Source organism: Mobula birostris, chromosome 14 (assembly GCF_030028105.1).
Source record: "Mobula birostris isolate sMobBir1 chromosome 14, sMobBir1.hap1, whole genome shotgun sequence".
Lineage (NCBI taxonomy): Eukaryota > Metazoa > Chordata > Chondrichthyes > Myliobatiformes > Myliobatidae > Mobula > Mobula birostris.
Genome location: NC_092383.1, coordinates 21,784,707 through 21,798,123, shown reverse-complemented (window position 1 = coordinate 21,798,123; position 13,417 = coordinate 21,784,707). Strand labels below are relative to the sequence as shown.

Below are 13,417 nucleotides of genomic sequence, written 5' to 3'. Positions count from 1 at the left end.
TACTATATCCTAAATGCTCTTAAGGGATAAAGGAGTCATCTTTCTGTCATGGTGTTTTGAATTTTCTTACATGTACTTTACTTGGGTATATCGTTCGAAATGCCCCTTAAGATGAATTTGAGCTTTAGTTCAAAATGACCAAGCCTGGCATAAGACTTTTCACTTCTATTTCCATCTCTAACCATGATTTTGTTTTTTTTTTTTAACTACCTGGTCTCACGAGCCAGAATCCCATAGTGAGCCCGGTTTCTATAGAGCCAGAAAACAATTTATGAGAGGAACTCAGTGGGCTAAGAACCATCAGTAGAGGGAGATGGACAAAAGGTGTTTCAGGTCGAGACCTTTCAGCTGGACTGAAGGAGCAGAGGGAGATAGCCGGTATAAAGAGGTGAGGGGAAGGGAGGCAGCAAGAGCTCAAAAGTGATAGGCAGATCCAGGTGAGAAGGAGTGACAGATTAAGTACGGAAGAGTGGTCATTGCAAGAGGCTGGGAGTTGATAGCTCCCAATCTCCATTGTTGTTTCTTATCTCTTGGGGTCTTCTGTAATTTCTATTCGTTCTTCATCCATTTGCCTATCGCTCCTCCTCCCCTGGATCCACTGATTGCCGAATAGTTCTTGGTTTACCCCTCCTCCTCATCTCCCACTTCCCCTCTTCTCTTTCAGTCCAGATGAAGGGTCACAACCTGAAACATGGGCTGTCCATTTCTCTCCGCAGATGCTGCTCGATCTGCTGATCCTCCAGTAGCTTGTCTTTTGTTCCAAGTTCCAGCATCTGCAGTCCCCGGTGTCTCCAATTTATACAGGGCTCTGCCTCTTACTTCCTTTCCTGAGCTATGAGTTGCCCACCTAATTCTCCACAGTGTGCTGCCTTCCCATGTCCTCTTTTTGCTTCAAATTTACTAAATCCCTTCACGGTCTTCCTCGTGCTTTACAAATTCCTTTTGTTGTAATCCCCAGCTGTGACTGGACCACTGCAGGGCTGGGGCTAACCCCCTCCCCCCCACTGAGTTGAAGTTTCATCCCAAAACTCTTCGCCATTGGGCACAGAGCCATTAACCAATTTTACTTCATCTCTCCCACCTTTTTAAAAACTCAACCCTTCAATCAAGCCTTGATTACTTTCCCTGGTTTGAGTAAGGTATACTCTTCTATCTGACGGCCTTGGTGTTTGGGTTAATGAAGCGAAACACCTTTGCCCTGAGTAATCGATTGCTGTGCCAGCTGCAGAGATTAAAAACTTCTCTGCATGTATATAAAAAGAAAGAGTATGAACTGTGTCCCTGGGAGACCAAGTGAGATGTTCCTTGTCTCAGTACTTAACAAGCTGTGTTATTTTGTCTAACTTGGAGTAATCTCATAGAGTCAAAACAAAGTACAGCACAGAAACAGACCCTTCAGCCCATCTAGTCCATGCCAAAAACTGCCTATTTCCAATGACCTGCACCAGGGACCAACTATCCATGTAGCTATCCAGACTGCTGTTAAACATTGAAGTCGAGCTCGCATGGACCACTTATGCTGACGTCTCATTCCACACTCTCATGACCCTCTGAGCGAAGAAGTTTCCCCTCATGTTCCCCTTAAACTTCTCACCTTTCACTCTTAAGCCTTGAGCTTTGGTTGGAGTACCACCCAGCCTCAGTGGGGAATTGACCCTACCTATACCCCTCATCTACTCAAGTAAAACCCAGGATGAAGAGATGTGATTCAGTGGCAGTGCAAGCAACGGACAAGGATGTGGTACAAGTGTTGAGATGTGAATAAGATTAGATATCCATGTATCTGCTCCACATTAAATGCTGATCAACCATATTTTTAAATGCATGTACACTTACACCAGGTATTGCTCTTTACTGGAATATCAAATCTTAAAGCATCTCTTTTCTTTTTTACTAGTTAGAAGAACCTTTGCTGAAAAATATAGGATGGGAATAAGGAATGTACAGAACTAAGAAAAAAAGATGCTGGCATTTACCTGAAGGCAGTGCAGCATCAGCTGAGTTTAATTTGTGTACAGGAATTCTTCCTAATGTTTCTGATCTTTGCAAGACGTGGTAGAGTTACAGCCTCACAGCCCAGAGACCCAGGTTCATTCCTGAGCTTGGGTGCTCTCTGTGAGCGGCTTGTATCTTCTCCCTTTGAATACGGGCATCCAGTGTCTTCCATAGACGGCCAGGTAGGCAGGTTAATTAATCACGGTACACTCCCCTTTCTCTGGGGGGTAAGTAGCAGAATCTGGGGGGTGGGGGAGTTGATGAGGATGTGAGGAGCCCAAAGTTGCTTGGATTAGTGATAATGGGTGCTTGACGTTCAGCATGGACTTGGGACCCGTTTCGGACTGTATATCTTTTTGACTGTGGCTGAGGTAGAGGATTAATTGTAACTGAGGATAGCGTCCATACGCACTTATCCTTTGCACAAGCTGCCTTCTGACGTACTTTTCCATCTGCCTACCTGTTACAGCTCAGGGCTCCACCCTGTCTGATCCAAGCCCCCGAGGTGCCTCTGATTTCCTGTTAATTAGAGTAAAGTTCTAAAAGCAACCTATTATCTCACCTGGTGCTCTTCCCATCCCAACTGATGCAGAGAAAGCAACTAATTTGCTGGGGGAGAAAAAGGCAGCTTCTCTAAGCGAGGAAAGGTATAAGTTGGCTTGGGAGTTGGTTCATGTTTGTATTTTATTCAGACAGAAGAGGTCCAGAATATGCTGATTCACTACTTCAAGTAAAGCCTATTCATTCAGTTCAGCAGTAACAGGCTCCCGGTGGGTATCCTATAAGGGTTCGGTGCTGTTACAGGAATCAACAAACTCCAGGCAGTGTTTCAGCAGATGTTCCAGCCAATCCCCAGAGAAGTGTGACATCTGTCATGAGAATCCAGCACAATGGCTCCCTGTAGAGCAGGCGGAAGCTTGTTTGTCTTATTACCATCACTTGTGTGAAGTAGCCACTTCAGCTGGAGAACTAAAAAGGGTCTAGTTTCTATGATTATTTCTATGCATCTGTTTTTTGTAAACTTGTGTAAAAAAAACAAATACAAGCAGTTGAAATGGAGGATTATTCATTTGGTCATTGTCCACACAAACAACACCAGCACTATGCCAGTAGACCATTTCCAACAACTCTCTCCTCTCCAAAGTACTAAGTAATTGCTTAACATAACATAAATCACCACTCACCCCCGTCCAATTTGAGGCTGTACTCCCCAAATCCCATCCCCGTCCCCAGAAAAGTCAGATCAACATCGCAAATCGCATATGGGCCTCGGTCCAAAATGTCGACTCTTCCTCTCCATGGGCGCTGCCTGACCTCCTGAGTTCCTCCAGAATTTTGTGTGTGTTATTCTGCAAGACTGTCAAGTTGGTTAATCATAACACTTTCCTGCATTCTTGGATATAATTGCCTACACCGTAACTGCTTTAATCAGTCAGCTGCATAAGATTGCATCACCTCCTTATCTATCCAGTGTCGAGAGAACACCTTGCAAGGGCTTCTGAACTTGTATCCACTCTGTTATCTTGAATCTATCCTTAACATTTTCTTCTTCTTAAGCCCATCACCCCTACTGGGGCATAGGTTGCCAACAAAGCTCGCCAGAGCCCTTTGTCTTGGACCAGTCTTTCAAGTTGCCCCCAGGTGTAGCCCATCTTCAAGGATCCCTCCTCTCGTCTTTAGAGCTTCTGTTGGCATTCCTGTCGCTCTGGGTTTTCACGGGATGGGGTTGATAGCCTTATGCCCAACCTGCCACCTTTCACAGCCGGGCGTGGGACCGTCCATGACAGAGTTTATCCTTAGTATAAGAACTAAAAATGGGAATAGGTCATGTCTACTCCACCATTCATTAAGAATGTGGCTGGTTTTTCTTTATCTCAGAGTGACTTTGCTGCACTAACTGCATGTTCGTTTATTTCCTGACAATCTAAAAATCGATCAGTCTCAGGTGTATTCAGCAACGGAGCCCCCACAGCTAACGTGAGTAGTAAACTCCACAGATACTCCACACTGTCAGCTTGAGGCCATTTCCTCTCAAACCCAGTTGTCTGTCTAACCTCTTATTAGGAGATGGCCAGCCCTGGTTTTAGATAATAAAGCCCTGTCAAACCCCATAACAATCTTGTACATTTCAATAGAGATCACATTTAATTCTCCAAAATGCAAGAGAGCATGGGCCCGCTGTACTTAATCTCCCCTCATACAATAAACCCACCAATCCCAGAACCAATACCACAAGGCTCTGCTCCACTCCCTGCACTGCTGGTCCTATTTCTCGTCCACTTTGGCTTGTCCTTGGATCGTCACCTGAACTCAGGTGAAGCACATTGGGACTTTCCACTATGTAAAGGAGACTTAACAAGATAACCTGTTGTTGTTCTCAAAGAGTTATCTTTAAAGCCATTTTCCAAGCACAGTAAACAATGGAGTGTACTCTTGGAATTTCTCAGTTCATTTCCTCCTGAGCTCAACCTCTCATAGAGGACTCCAGATTTTGGTGACTGCCGGTGGGGTGGGGTGGGTTGGTGATGGTGAGTGTCACTGCTGCCCAATCCTGTCCAGCTTGACAGCTCTCCTCCAGCCATAGCTGTGATCTAGGCTGAGTTTTCCCCCTCCTCCATTTTAGTTCAGGGGGCAGAGTTCATGTCTATGAATAAAGCCTTTACCGGGATCATTTATTTCGCTCAGTCCTTGTGCCAACCTTTCAGCCTACTTCACATTAATCTAACTCTTCACACCTGTAAAGACCCATAACCATCATTTTTCTTTTATCCATGTGCCTGTCTAAGAGTTTCTTAAATGTCCTTAATGTGTCAGCCTCTATTACTTACCGCAGCAGAATATTCGAGGTACTTACTACTCGCTGTGTTTTTTAAAAAAAACCTGCCTCTGACATCTCTCCTAAACTTTCCCCCAATTGCCTTAAAAAAATCATCCCTGATATTAGCCGTTGGTGCCTTGAGAAAAGGCGCTGGCATGGTCCTTTGTTGTCTACCATGGTGGCCGAACATTGAGGTGGCATTGACACCCTGCTCCCTCCTAATGCTGTTTTCCAGCTGGCCTGCTTCGCCGGCTATGGTGTCAGAAACCATTTGTGCAAAGCTCAATGTGAATCATGGATTCTAATCGCAATCAGAATCAGGTTGAATACTACTGGCATATGTCATGATATATGTTGTATTATATTGCAAAAAATGATAAATTACAATAAGAATTACAGTATATAGAATTAGCTAAGTGGTGCAAAACAAGAGAAGTTGAAGGTATTGACAATCATCTTGAATGTTACAATAGAATTGAAGATTTGGAGAATGTAACAGCAGTCCATTATCTACTGTAGGTGTCTGGGAATATTTTGTTCACTTATAGTCAAACAAAAGTACACAGCAGCATATGCTGGATGAACTGCTAGGAAGTAATACATAGTTTTATTGTACTACAGGGCGCCACAGTAGCATATCAGTTAGCGCAGTGCTATTACAGGTCATAGTTTGGAGTTCAATTCTGATGTTAATTGTAAGGAGTCTGCAGAATCTTCCATCTTCCTCTCTGTGGAATGTGTAGGTTTTCTAAGGGTGCTCCGGTTTCCTCCCATAGAGAGAAGATGTACCAGTTGGTAGGTTAATTGGTCATTGTAAATTGTCCCGTGATTAAGTTTGGGATAAATTATGGATTGGACTACAGCTATTATTAATATAAAAGACGGTACCAAAAGATTTTTTTTCAAATTGTTGGGCTATTATTATTTTAAAAATAATTTATTATTTAATATACACACACACACACACACACACACACACACACACAAAAAAAACACAAACACATCTATATACATATATATACACACACACACACACACACACACACACACACATGCACGCGCACACACACATATATCTGAATGGACAATGAACCCATGTACACTACCTCACTATTTTTTCTTTTTTTTTTAAATCTCTTTTTGCACTATATGTGTGTGTGTATATATATATATAGTACAAGGGTTCATTGTCCATTCAGAAATCTGATGGTGGAGGGGAAGAAGCTGTTCCTAAAATGTTGAGTATGTTTCTTCAGGCTCCTGTCCTGCTCCTAGATAGTGCCAATGAGAAGAGGGTACGTCCTATGTGAAGGGTGTTCTTAATGACAGATGCCACCTTTTTGAGGCATCACCTTTGGAAGGTGTCCTCGATGCTGGGAAGTCCAGTGCCAATGATGGAGCTGGCTGAGTCGTAACTTCCTGCAGCTTTTTTCAATCCGTCGCAGTGGCCCCTCCATACCAGGCGGTGATGTAACCAGTTACAGCACTCTCTACAGTACATCTGTAGAAACCTGCGAGTGTCTTTGGTGACATACCAAGTCTCCACAAACTCCTAATGAAATATAGCCACTGCGAAGCCTTCTTTGTAATTGTATCATCGTGTTGGACCCATGATAGATCTTCAGGGATGTTGACACCCAGGAATTTGAAACTGTTCACTTTTTCCACTACTGATCTTTCGAAGAGGACTGGTGCGTGTTCCGAGACTTCCCTTTCCTGAAGGCCACAACCAATTCCATGGCCTTACTGACTTTGACTGAAAAAGCAACACAACTCAACCAACTGATCTTTCTCACCCCGTCTCCAGCTGAAATTCTGCCAATGTTGGCACTGTTGTGTCATCGACAAGTTTACAGATGGTGTTTGAGCTGTGCCTAGCCACACGGTTGTGGGGGGCAGGGAGAGTAGAGCAGTTCAGTAAGCACGCAACTTCGGGGTGTGCCAGTGTTGACGGGGAGCGAGGAGGCTATGCTGTTTAATCTGTCCTGACTGTGATCTCCCAGTGAGGAAGTCAAGGATCCAGTTGCAGATGGAGGTACAAAGGCCCAGGTTTTAGAGCTTGTTGATTAGTACTGAGGGTATGATAGTGTTAAACACTGAGAGGTAATCAATAGACAGCAACCTGCCGTAGATATTACTATTGTCCAGGTGATCCAGGGCCAAGTAGAGAGCCAGTAAGATTGCATCTGTTGTAGAGCTACTGTGGCAATAAGCTAATTGTAGTGGTTCCAGGTGCTTGCTTAGGCAGGAGTTGATTCAAGCCTTGACCAAGCTCTCAAAGCACTTCATCACAGTAGGTGCAAGGGAAACTGGGAGATAGTCATTGAGGCAGCTCACCCGGCTTTTCTTGGGCACTGGAATGATTGACGCCCTTTTGCAGCAACTGCAGCAGTGAGAGATTAAAGATGCTCCCTCCAGTTAGTTAGCACAGATTGTCAGGGCAGAGCATCTTGCCTCCAAGACAGGGATTATAAGGTCACCAGATGCTGGGCTGCCGCTTGCTCTCCTTCCTCGAATGACTGAGCTGACTCCCCCACCCTCGGAAGGGAAAAAGGCTCTTCCACAAGTGAAACATCTTCATTAGTGTTTCTCTTAGAGATACTGCACAGTAACCGGTCCTCCTGGCCCAACGAGCCTGCACCGCCCAATTAAACCCATGTGACCAATTAACCTCCTTACCTGTACGTCTTTGGAATGTGAGAAGAAACTGGGAGCTCTTGGAGGAAACCCAAGCGGTCGAGTGGAGGACGTACAAACTCCTTATAGGCAGCAGCGGGAATTGAACCGGGGTTGCTAGCGCTGTAGTGGCATGACGTTAACCGCTATGCTACTGTGCTGTGGGGAACAGCACATTCATTAACCTGCCGCATGCTGACCGGCGGACGTGCATTCACTGGTATAAGCTCTTGGCTGCTGCTCTGTCAATGTCAGGTGATGATTCACTGGAAACGTTTGAGAGTAGAATGGGGGGGGGAGAGCAGCTGGTGCGACGGAGGGTGTGGACGGTGTGATACAGATTTACACCGCTCTGTCTCTGTCTGCAGGGTCTTGGCTGGATTGTGTCAGGGCTGGAAGCATAGCAGGATAGGGAGGCAGCCTGAATGTTTGTGCACAGATCGAGGCGTAGTCCCAGTGAGGGTGTGCTTGCGTGTCATATTGCAGACTTGTACAGCTCTGTTAATTAAAAGTAACAATGTTAAACTCCTGGGTGCTTGACTTTTACCACTAATGACCAAGATCCTTCTACTACAGAGTTACCCTGGAACATTTTTTTCCCATTCTTGGAACATGGGCACCATTGGCATATGGATTCACCTCTTGCCAGTCTCTGCTTGCCTTGAGATGTGAACCTTCTCATGAGACGCTGTAGACAATATATTCCAGAAGCAGTAACGGGAGCTCCAGGGGTTTATGCCAGTAACCAGGGAGGATAAAGTAGGTACTTGTAGAAGCCTAAAAGGCAAACTACTACCAGCATTGCAAACTGGGACTGAGAAAATGCTGGATATGAATGTTTTTGCCAGTGTCGGGGAAGCGAGAACTGGTTTAAAGGTGAGAGGAGAAGACTCACGAGCAAGCGTAATTGTTGCGCCCAAAGGGTGGTATGCATATGGAATGAGCTGCTAGAAGGAGTGGTTGACACAGGTACATTAACAACATGTAAAAAGGAACTTGGACTGGTACATGGATGAGAAAGATTAAACTTTAGAGGGAATAGGAGTAAATGCGAAGAGATTATACGGGCATCTTGGTTGACGTGGATAAATTGGGCTAATGAGCCCGGTTCTATTCTGTGACTCTGGTAATTAGATGATTCAGCGTAGCTGATAGACGAAAGGCAAACATGATTTGCATATGTTCCTCAGGTCTCTTAATTTGACAGTGGTCTCAAAATCTTCCATCTGTGTACTATGCCAGCCACTAGGGCAGGGGTTCCCAACTGGGGGGGTCCAAGGACCCCTTGCTTAATGGAATTGGTCCATGGCATATTAAAGGTTGAGGCTCCCTGCTCTAGGGCAATTGCAGCTCATTGAGTTCTGAGGTGACTGATGAGACAAGTGTGGGAGTTACAAACTCTGCCACAGGCGGGACAAGAAATAGCTGATGGGACATGTACGGGGCTTCTGTGCACTTCCGACAAAGGTTAGGAGATCCTTGGCGCCACCTTGGACATCCTGTCTCCCCACGGCGCCGTCCTGAGATGGGGATCCCCTCATGTTGGTGGGATGTTGCAGTTTTTCTAAGGAGGGTTTGAGAACCTGCTTGAATCGTTTCCTTTAACCAGCTGGCAACCTCTTACTGTGAAGGAGCTCTGAATAGAGACGGGCAAGTGAAATGATGTCACCTCTCCTGCGGAGTGTAATTAGAGCTACATAGCTGAGGATGTGATGCAGAGGAGTTTGGAGGGCTTTGTTGAGACAGTGTTGGTGGCACCTCTCTGGTACTTTGAGGCACTGTAGGTTGCTTGTGTCCCAGAAGCATAGACCATGGTCACCCCTGAGTACACGGGTCCACATGGGGATGCAGACGCACAAATATGCTATATCAGTGTATTTTTAAGTCAAACGGTTGTGTTCATAGATTTATATCTATGCGGGAAATTTCTTCTTTTCAGCAAAATGTATTGCAGTGGGAAACAATGTTAGTTTCACAAATGTACTATGGAGAGTATCCTAACTGGTTGTGTCACCGTGTGGTGTGGAGGGGACACTGAACAGGGTCAAAAAAACTGCGGTGGGGGGGGGTAATCTCAGCCAGTTCCATCCTGGGCACTAGCTTGCCCACCAGTGAGGATATTTTCAAAAGGTGATGCCTTTACATCGCAGCATCTATTATTGAGGGCCTCCACCTTCTCAATGCTACCATCAGAGAGGAGGGATGGGAGCCTGAAAATGCACAAAGTTCCAGGAACAGTTCTTCCCCTCCACAGTCAAGTCCCTGAACGGAGCCCGCAATACACATTACCGCACTATTTTTGTTAACTTTTTGCACTATTTATTTAATTTTTAATGTATTTCTTATTGTACTTTATATTACATTTTTATACATTTCAAAAATGCCGCAAAATACCAAATTTCACAACCTACGTCAGTCGTAGCAAAACCTGATTCTGATGCTTCTGTGGCAACGAATTGCTGACGTTCTAGTAACTCACAGAATCATTGTGTGCCAACAGTGTTTACTCCAAAACTTTGGTTACAGTCCCCATTCCCAGGATTCTGGACATGATCCTGTGTGGATTTATTCTGTCAGTTAAATCTGCACACTGCGAAGGGTATGCTGCAACAGAAATAGGTCACTGTTGAGGCAATTCCAGCGTGATAAGAATTCTTGCAGCGTCAGCTATGCACCTTTAAAACAATGAGGGGAGTGTTCCTTGAAATAATCTCCAAGATCCTTCCCACTGATGAAAAGGGAAGCTCTGTCCCCTTTCAGTTTAGCAGCCTGTGGGAGGATATGTGGGCAACTCTGAAGGGTATTCAGCATTCTGCTGAAAACTGCCACTCTCTGTTTCATTGGTGTCACTTTGTGGAATAGATTCCTCTGTATTTGGGACAAGGGTTTTTTGTACGTTTGTCCTTAATTATACAAGGGAAAGAAGAGTCTAAACACCAGGTGATACCGATGACTACTGAAAGAATTTGTGTTATCTTGTTAAAACCAGACCCACGAATATGTGCTGACTGATCTTTCTTCTGTTTTTAGGATGGAAAAGTTATTGTGTGGGATGCTTTCACCACCAACAAGGTAAGTGGCGTATAACATTAAAATATCAACATTGTTAGTGTGTTTCGCCTGAGGATTGACAGTGTTTGAAAATGATCCTTTGGTCGAGCCATGGAGAGAGGAGATCCCCGGTTCCATTAGGTGATTGTCATTAGATTCATAGCCGGGTCACGCTGGGCCATCGAGGAAGAGGAATACATTTCTCCACACATGCATCACATACCCTCCCTCTGTCTCTCTCTTTATCTTTCTCTCCTTCTCTCTCCTCTCCTTCCATTTCTCTCTCTTCCCATTCCCTCCCTCCCCTTCCTGCCCTCATGTTCCCTCTCTCTACCTCCTTTCCCCTCACCCTCTTCCCCCTCACCCTCTCCTCCCCCTCCCCTCCCCTCTCTACCCTCCCTACCCTTCCCTGCCATTCCCTTCCTCCTCTTCTCGCCCTCATGTACCCTCCCTCTACCTCCTTCCTCTCACCCCTCTTCCCTCCTCCCCCTCCCTTCCCCCTCCCCTCTCCCCTTCCCCTCTTCCCCCTCCCTCTTCCCCGACTCCTCTCCCACTCTACTTCTCTGAGTCTGTTACTCTCTCACTCACACTCTCTTTGTCGCTCTCTCACTCTCTGTCACTCACTCTCACTCACTCTCTCACCCTCTGTCACTCACCCTCTCTCTCACTCACTCACTCTCTCACTCTCTCTCTCTCTCACACACAGACACCATGCACACTTCATTCCATACACACATGAAGTTTTATTGGTCATGTCTTTTAAAAGAATCAATCAACTTTACGCAAGTAACAATCTGTCCCTGCAATTGGCTTTTATGGAATAGTGTCCGTAAGTGCATTTGAGAAGATGGCATTTATCAGATCAGCCACTGTTGATGGGGGTTATTTGGTCAGAGGTGTGTCTGGACTCAGTACACACAGTCACTACCATATTAGTTCTCAGCGTCCTGTTCGAGGGGGAAGCAGGGGCCAAAGTTGCAGAAGTACACTTCCTGCTGTTGAACTGAATCAGTGTAGTACGTACCAGGCGGCTTGGGAAATTTCTGTTTCAGGGTGCTCAGGAAACCTCTGTGTCTATATCTTAGTTTAAGGTCTGTTAAAATTAATCAGAATTCCAAGCCATATTATGTAGACTTCCTGGGTTCAATCCACTCCAAGATTGTTCCTGGACTGCTTCATTGTCACCAACTGGATTGTATTGGTTGATGAGTCTGTGTGCATTTGCAGGAACACGCAGTGACCATGCCTTGTACCTGGGTGATGGCGTGTGCTTATGCTCCATCTGGTTGTGCTATTGCATGTGGGTGAGTACAGTTACATTGGGTCATCTTTATCTGTTACACTTAATTTCTGTTTGCCTTTCACAATGAGCAGAAAGTCCACATCCTGTTCTTGGGAAATAATTTCTGGTAAAAGCCCGGCAGGAGTTCAGAAACTCAAGCTTAAGGATTTCCCTCCTTTCCCCATCCTTTCCCCACCCTGCTCGGTGCTCCCACCATACTTTTTTCTTTCAACAACCGCACCACAGGAGCAGACTTCCAGTTCTCCAGCACTACATCTATAGCCAGACAGTTAGGAAAATGCTGTGAAAACCTATGGATGTGCCTCTACTGCCACAACAAGGCCACAGTTAGGTTGAAGGGGCAACACCTCATATTCTGTCTGGGTAGCCTCCAACCTGATGGCATGAACATGGATTTCTCTAACCTCCAATAATTTCTCCACCCTCCTCCTTCTCTCTTTTCCCATTCCCTGTTATGGCTCCCCTCCTCTTCTCCTCACTTGCCCGTCACTTTTCTCTTTTGCCCCTCCTCCTTTTCTTTCTCTGATGGTCCACTCTCCTTTCCAATCAGATTCTTTCTTCCTCAACCCCTTACTTCTTCCACCTTCTCCCTCTCAACTTCTAACTTCATTCCCCTGCCCCATCCACCCACCCTCCTTCCCTCTCATCGGGTTTCACCTATCACCTGCCAGCTTGTACTCCTTCCTCTCCCCTCCCCACTCCACCTTATTCTGACTTCTTCCCCCTTCCTTTCGTGTATCGATGAAGGGTCTCAGCTGAATTGATGACTGTTTTCTCCCCTCCATTGGTGCTGCATGGCTTGCCGTGTTCCTCTAGCATTTTGTGCATGTTCCTCAATTGAAGTTCATTCTCTTTTTGTCACTTTCAGAAGAGTATAAGGGTGACCCATAATCCTGTTAGTGTATTTGTTCCTCTGTATTTCCAGCATCTGCAGAATTTCCTGTGCTTATACTTACTCCCTTGTTCCTTTTAAAAGCCTGTGATGCCAAAAGGTGCAAGCAAATGTGTGTGTAGCTAACACAGAATAAAGTAGAGGCAATTTTGATCAAAATGTAAAGTACCACTGGGACCAGTTTTCAAATATACCACCCTGATCTAGTCACCCAATCTTCTTTCCATGTTATGTTACCCTCTGGTCCTCCCAGCCAGACATTACCTTTAGCTTGCTTCCCTGTACTGGGTGTCAAGGTAACCGGCCTGCAGGTTGTCGTATTTACATCTTCACCCAGTACCGAGAGATCCACTTGTCATCGAGCAGTACAGTAAGGCCACATGGGCCTGACTCATCCATGCCAACCAGGATTCCTATCCAAGCTGTTTATCATTAGGCCCATTTCCCTCTAAATTTAAGTTCTAAGTGAAGGGCCTTGGCCCGAGGTCAGCTGTTTATCATTGATGCACGCTGACTTGCCGAGTTCCTCCAGCAGTTTTTTGTTTGTCGCTTAACACCCTTGTAAAAATTTTTCTACACTCTTTCAAACTTATTGATATCTTTCCTGTAGGTAGGAGACTTACAACTGCAAAAGGTACTTGGACTGGTATGTGGATAAATAAATACATTTGTTCCATTCACG

General features: G+C 45.3%; 1 protein-coding gene across 2 annotated transcripts in view; it reads left to right on the top strand.

The window, feature by feature from the left end:
• The window catches only part of gnb5b (guanine nucleotide binding protein (G protein), beta 5b), a 77,839-nt gene that overhangs the window by 16,281 nt on the left and 48,141 nt on the right, over window positions 1-13,417 (top strand). For both annotated transcript variants that reach the window (XM_072278212.1, XM_072278211.1), the window contains 2 exons: window positions 10,520-10,561; window positions 11,768-11,844. In XM_072278212.1, the coding sequence (XP_072134313.1) occupies window positions 10,520-10,561; window positions 11,768-11,844 (119 nt within the window). The remainder of the gene's footprint in view (window positions 1-10,519; window positions 10,562-11,767; window positions 11,845-13,417) is intronic.